The following is a 7,500-nucleotide window of genomic DNA, read 5'->3' as shown; positions in this document are numbered from 1 at the left end:
CTCAGAACGCATTTCCTCCACGCCTCAAAACTCTCCGAATTCACTTTAATAGTCCCACAAAATCAAAAGAGCAAATCTGCGGGAGAATTGATTTCTTTTCATTGCAGCTAGATTCCTTCCTGTTCCTCCTCTCATTTCTCCTCTGCACCCGCCCCCTTTTCCTTTCGGGGGGGATAACAGGAGCAAGCGACGTGGTCATTCATCTTTGCGATTGGATTTTTTTCCGAGGCACATTAGAAAACAATATTCCTGCGCCACTGACCCCGTCCTGAAGAAGGCCACCCAATGTTATTAGCGAGTCAAGGATCATTACCCTCATCCCCCAGCGTTACTAAATGATTCCTGTAATACGACAGGACCCCGTGGCAGAGGCCCACCGCTTTGGCGATAATGAGGGACTAGGCGCGCGCGCAGACGTGGCTAATACCCCCGGCTATCGGTGTCATTCGATTCTCCCTTCACCCCCTCCGCTCCCCTCCCCTCTCCCCTCTCCCTTCATATTCCAACCCCACCTCAGTGCACTGCACTCGTCTGTTTGTCATTATCCCTCCAAACTAAAAGGATGGCATCGCTGCCATTAAAAAGGTGTCATTTCCCTTTGTGAAGAAAAATTATGAAGGTTAGGGTGGAGAAGTTCTGAAAAGAAAATGATGAGCCAGTTTCTGTGTGTGTGTGTGTGTGTGTGTGTGTGTGTGTGTGTGTGTGTGTGTGTGTGTGTGTGTGTGTGTGTGTGTGTGTCTGTAAAAAAACGGGACAACAAAGCGTGGCCTTTTCCTAGGTGTTGACGGAGACAAAGAGCGTCTATCTGGACAAGTTGACGGCCTGGCCCACTTGGTCTAACGAGCCATTAGAGACTAACGCAAGCAAAGACAAGAATGGCAGTGGTGTTAATAACACCTCCTGTGATATCATTTCTTAACGCCTGGGGTTAAACTTAGCTGGGGACAGTCATTTTTCAGTCTGGGCACCCAAGCTCCTGAAAATCCCTGTAAAGAACAGATTTCTCAGGTTCAAAATAATAACACTGAAGGATGATGAGATGAAATCGAGTGAAGGGGAGTGAGATCTTTACTGTAGATGTTACATGCATTAAAGAAGAGGACTGTTCAATATCTATGTCCGGTCTACCATTAGCCATAAAAGAAGATGCTGCGCACTTCAGCGTTTCTTTAAATGTCTGAAGACAATCTCACTTCATGGATGCCTTTTATCCACACGCTCAAGCCCAAGAAGCAGTCTTAAAGGTGTAGAGAGGTGAAACTCTCTGGCTGGATATCAAACCACTGGCATCCGGTATCTCCCATGGCTGTAGGCTGCAAACTGGCTGTCGAACATGACTGCGTGGGTAGCTCACATCTTCTGATCTCAACCATAATACCCTGCCAGTGAGAGTCAGCTTTATTCAGCTCCAAATACCACTTCATCACCTTGTTCTTATCTTTTATAGCACTTATTCCAATTCAAGGCTATTGGGTGGTACTGTGAAGAAGAGCTCTACTTTAAGCAATAAACCCCAAGAGGCTGTAGTTTATAGTTTTTAGAACAGCTAAGGGTTGTTGTTAGGCACAATGCAAAGCTATTGTGAAGTGCAATAGCTACGACGCCACATAGCCTTGTAGTTCATGACACACTAAACTGTCCTTTTATCTAATTCCTTATGTTTATTAGCCTATCAAGTTTCATTATCGGATTTGGGTTCATATGCTCTTGCAATGTGCTCATCCAGCATTTGGGTCCAATCCCAATACCACCCCCTCACCCTACTCCCCGGTTTAGCATTGTTATCGCCATAAATATAATTAATGTAACATTATAGGCCTAATGCTGCATGTGTATGTGTGTATGTATGTGTATGTGTGTGTGTGTGCGTGTGTGCGTGCGCCACGCACATGGCGTTCTGATCTGATATGGCGGCAGCCTACACTTGTTTAATCGTGATTGTTTGGTTTTCTCGGTTCTTGTTCATATGGAGTAAATAAAAATAATTACTTTCTAGATTTTGCTTGATTTAGTTGTTAACGTTTGAGGGGGGTATTTCAGTAAGGACTTAGAATGGGTTTGGGGAAAGTGGGGTCGCCAGACCTCGCCATACTTTTTTGTGGGGTCGCCAGACAAAAAGTTTAAGAACCACTGCTGTAAATGACCGTTAATATCTCTGATACTGGTCTGACATCACAGATGACCTGGAGCCTCCTTACCTGTATGAGTCCGAAGGTGGTGTCGTCCAGCAGGTTCTCAAATGACTGCGAGAGGGCCTTGCTGTAGTGGCTCACATTCAGAACAGACGAATCAAAGGGTGACCTGGGGAAGGACACAGGTAGCGGAGATATGAGTTCAAACCATCCCCATCATCAAGGGCATGCTGTTCACTATTCTCACAGATTCAGCTTTATGACGTCACATGATTGACAAGCAGGACAGATTTTTTTTTGGTGGTGTGGTACCTGAGAATCACCTTGTTACCACCTTGAAGAAATACTCCGAGGTAAGTGACATAACTGGAAATAACAACTTTAGCAACTTTTTCAAATCTAAACTTTATATCTTTACCAAAAAATACCATGCTGCATTAAAACATCAATACATGTCTGTTGACTAGGTCTATACTTGCTATGACCTAACAGCAGGAAAAACCTCATTGTGAACTACATTTATACTTCAAATACACAACTTCACTCCACCACATGATACATGATGCAAGTGACCACCTGATAAGTATTAAGTATAAGTATATATACTCATTTGATCCCGTGAGGGAAATTTGGTCTCTGCATTTATCCCAATCCGTGAATTAGTGAAACACACTCAGCACATAGTGAACATACCGTGAGGTGAAACACACACTAATCCCGGCGCAGTGAGCTGCCTGCAACAACAGCGGCGCTCAGGGAGCAGTGAGGGGTTAGGTGCCTTGCTCAAGGGCACTTCAGCCGTGCCTACTGGTCAGGGTTCGAACCGGCAACCATCCGGTTACAAGTCCGAAGCGCTAACCAGTAGGCCACGGCTGCCCTGGTGCCTGATGCCTGATGATGATCGCTCCTTATTAACGGTTTCTGTACGGTAAACCGCACACACCCACACACGTTACGGATGCATTTCCCGGGTATTGAGCAGGGCAGATTTGCCATCCATCACATGTCTTGAATGGCAGACAGGCAGTACAGTGAGTGAGGGTTGTTTGGCTTGATTTTATCAGAGCTGAAGGAGTAAGTGATGAGCCTGCCAAATAAACGTGTCTCAGCAGAAGACCATATCTTAAGAATAAGAAGCATTGTCTGAGGAAACAAAAATATGATCTAGTAGACTCACTTCCTAACTTGATAAATGTCAGTGTGACGGATTGCGTTCTTAAAAAACCTCCACCTTGGCAAAACAGGCTTTGTTTGACGTTATCTTGCACATTGCAGCACTTTAGGGCCCGTCCACACGGAGACTCTTTTTAGGTTAAACGCAGAGGTTTTGCTTCGTCTTGGCCGAGCGTCCAAACGAATCCTGTAAACGCACTGCCCGAAACCGCACTTTTCTGAAACCTGGTCCCAGAGTGGAGAAATCTGAAACCGTAGCCCGTTTGAATTCGTTTAGACAGCGAAACCGCACATCCTGCTTGCGTATCGATGATGTCATCGCCACACCTCAGCTGCCCTGGACTTGCACTTATAGTATTGCCTAACAATACTAGTTTTCATACATGACATTACCTACAATTACACTCCGTAAGATAAATATCACAACTGGTGCTGCGCAGCGCCGATAGCTTATGACTTGGTGGACTGAACACTGTTTTTTCCCGGTGTTTTTTAATGCATTCTAGCTACTGTCAGTGACGCGAGAGAACTTAAGTTATTAGGAAAGTGCGGTGTAAGTTTAGGCTACATTAATTTGTGCGTAGTGCCAGTGTCATTCATTTATTTTACATGTCTTACAACATATATATACACATGCATTCAGTCGAGTGAAATCAGATATAAGCATACAAAGACGCTTAGAACTCACGTTAAGCCGATGGTAGCACACTGAATGCAAATGCGCGATTTGATGCAGACAAACGTATTGACTGTTACTAACGAAGGTTTTATAGCAATATTATAAATGTGGCAACAGAATAGCCTAGAACTTGGGTAAGCCTTGCGTTTAGTAGCCTAATTGCAGTGATAGCCAAAACTAATGTGAATCACGGACTATCCTACAACCAAAGAAAGTAAAGGTGATTAGTAGGCCTACCCGCGTTAGCCAAATAAAGGACGGGACTGCACCCTTCACAAACCGTAAAATAAAGTTTATTAGTTTTACAGTTGACAATTCTGGTTTCCTTACACTAGCCATTTCGTCATAGCCTATTCTGTCTGTTTGTAAAGCACAAACTTTGGTCAATTTCTGTAAAGACACAGTGCCACCTATAGGCCTGGGGTATGAAGTAACGTGTTGAGTCGTGTTGAGATGGATCCGTTTGGACGCAAATATTCTTGATGCGGTTTCAGGGAAGACGGAGGAAAAAAAGATCGGTTTCGTATGTGTGGACTAGCCCTTAATTTCTTTCTTTATTTCCCTCCCAACAGGGCGTCTGCGGACATCTGCAGCATCGTTGTGGGATGTCCTCTTTTTTTCATTGGCAGAGCAAGCAGACACCCTCCAGCTTTGAGTGGTGACAGCTGCATAACACACACACACACACACACACACACACACACAATCTGACTGGATGAGAATGGACAGCTCCCGCTCTCTCTCTCACACACACACACACACACACTTAAGGTTGTTAATAAGGCAATGACTTCGGCCGTCTGCATCACAGAGGGGGGTGAGTGACCACACTCGGGCAGGAATACACACAGCTTGTTAATGGCATGTGCATTGATTGCCTTCTAGAAAAATCCTTCCTATTCTTTTTATCTTAACCCATTTACTCCTAAAATGCCTGCTAAAAACGCCTATAGAATCCTATGGCATTCTAGACTAAATAACCTTATTTCCTGAGCGTTTTCTGAAAACATACTAAAAATTGTCAACGTCTACCAAAATTTAATATCTAAGCCTCTGTAGCACCTAGAAACATGAAATAAAAAGCATGCTGCGCTACGCAGCATCCAGCGGGAGGGTCAATGTTGCGCTACGCAGCATCCAGCGGGAGGGTCAATGTTGCGTCATGCAGCATCCAGCGCGAATGGGTTAAACCCCAAAACAACTGCACAAACATAGGTAGCATTTGGGCTGATAGTACTCTCTAAAACTATGTATTGCAGATCTAGTTCACTGATGAAGAAAATCTCATATTGTTGTAGGATTCAAATTAAATTAGCTATATGATTTAGACTCAGACTCTTCAAATCTTACATTGAATTTGACATGAACATGACATTCTCATGTCTATATTGTTGAGGCAACAATTTGGGTAGTAAATTGTAAATTATTATAGTATAATAGCCAAATTACAAACGTGTGTTTAGTTGTGATCATAAAAATCATGTTCCAGGAGCTAGGAGCCCTCACTGTTCCCCTAAAGAGGACGGTCACAGTCCTCTGCAACGTGGAAATTGCAGGGTTTATTCCCATGACAGATTCCCATCTTCACATTTCTTTTCACCACACAGACTCACACCAGCTTCTCACTCAGCCAGACTATAAAGACAAGAGGAGACAGTCACAGCCAAAAAAAAACACAAATCAAAACAAAACCAAAAAAACTGTCCTTTAATTTATCCTCCACTTTTGTGGTGCCGCAGTCGCCGGTGCCAAGGCAAGGTTAATTGACAGAATGAGGCGTCTATGATGAGGGGGTAAACTGCAAATGAGTTTAGTGGGTTAGCGGGCTTCGCCGTTAGCGCTAGCTCATTATAGCCAGCGAGATAGGGGAAATGAGAGCTTAACTGTAGAACCCCCACCCCACCACTCACTAGCACAAACACACACAGGCACACACAACACACACATGCGCATACAAACACACGCACACACACATTTCAAAATGCTTCACTTGAAGACTCGGGCCCAGGGAAAGGCTTGCAAACAAAGGGCACCACTAATCTGTTTTCTCTCTCTCTCTGTATCTCAAATTGAGGTTGGTGTGTCTACAGCAGTCCGCGGGGGGGGGGGGGGGGGGTCAAGGGTCAAGGGGCATAGGGACTGTGTCACTAGGGTCAAGGGGCATATGAGTATGTGCGACATAGTGTTTGTTAGGATATGCATGTTGTCTGTGTCTGTGTGTGTGTGTGTGTGTGTGTGTGTGTGTGTGTGTGGAACAGTGTGGGCAGACCGCAGGCACGGTCCTCTTCAGTGGGAAGAGAGTGGAAGAGATTGAGAAAGAGAGAAAAGAGAGAGAGAAAAGAGAGAGAGAGAAAGAGAGAGAGAAAGACAGACATCTCACACAGAGGGGTCCTGGTATTAGCATACAAATAGCACTCAATCAAAGCGGAAGTGGTCTGGCAGAGAATTCATTAACACGGTGTGATAGCGGGTGTGCGGTGGTGTGTGGGGCGTGGTGCGTGGGGCGGTATGTATGGCGGTGATAAAAATGACAGAGAGAGGCCCCCCACCGAATGCCAACGGAGCCTCCGGCCTGGCTGCTGACACCCCCTGTTGCTGACTGTGTGGCTGCTTCGGCCATTACCAGAGAGCAGACACAGCTGTGGCAACTAAATATCGCTCTAGCTAATATGAATGACAACATCCACACAAACTATAACGATAACGACATGAACAATATCGTCGGGGATCCCTTTCAGAGCTAGAACGACATGAAGAACGAGATCGTTTTTTGAAGTGATTTTGATAACGATAAAAAGCTGACAGCCACTCAGAATTCATCATATTCTAGATATCATCACCTTCAACAACATGAGAGCCTTTCCTTATCGCTGGTTAGTGTGGACGCTCATATCCTTAGAGTTAGTTATCTTTATAGTTATCGTTCCTGACGTGAATGGCCCTTTACTTAAGTATTTTCACACATGCATGCACATAAACACACAATGACAATACATACACACACACAAGTTATGTATGCACAGGCACATCATACACACACAGACACAAAGACACATGCACAGGCAACATGTATGCACACCCTCTATACACAGACCACATACACACACACACCAGCATGACAACCTCATGACCGCAAATTCATGACTGTTTTTCATACACAGGCAAGCACATGGTAGTGAAGCTCATGATCATAGCTGCCGTCAGGATCGTATTTGTGTGCGCAAACGCATTTTTGATACTGAAATACAGTCACTCACTCTCTCTCTCTCGCTCATTAAAAAGGAAAGGGATTAAACAAATAAATGGGAGCGTTATGAGGCTGCTAGCCTTGCGGGTTAACTCCGCACACGGTGGCAGCAGCATCATAAATCAGCACTGGGAATAAGAGATGAGGTGTTCCCTCTGAAGTGTGGTAAGGTAAGCAGGGGCATGTCTTCCTCTTTCCCAATCTCCCACACACCTACCCTCTCTCTCCAACAAACATGCTTTCCTGTTCTCGTTCTGTTCTCGCGCCCG

At 44.8% G+C, this 7,500-nt stretch overlaps 1 protein-coding gene across 1 annotated transcript in view; it reads right to left on the bottom strand.

The window, feature by feature from the left end:
• LOC121698179 (TBC1 domain family member 15-like) overlaps positions 1 to 7,500 on the bottom strand; it is a 48,732-nt gene that overhangs the window by 28,371 nt on the left and 12,861 nt on the right. The window contains exon 6 of the mRNA XM_042080027.1: positions 2,199 to 2,301. Within this exon, the coding sequence (XP_041935961.1) occupies positions 2,199 to 2,301 (103 nt within the window). The remainder of the gene's footprint in view (positions 1 to 2,198; positions 2,302 to 7,500) is intronic.

The sequence above is a fragment of the Alosa sapidissima genome, chromosome 23 (assembly GCF_018492685.1).
Source record: "Alosa sapidissima isolate fAloSap1 chromosome 23, fAloSap1.pri, whole genome shotgun sequence".
NCBI classification, from domain to species: domain Eukaryota; kingdom Metazoa; phylum Chordata; class Actinopteri; order Clupeiformes; family Clupeidae; genus Alosa; species Alosa sapidissima.
Note: the sequence above shows the minus strand (reverse complement) of the source record. Positions and strands in the feature narration are given on the sequence as shown.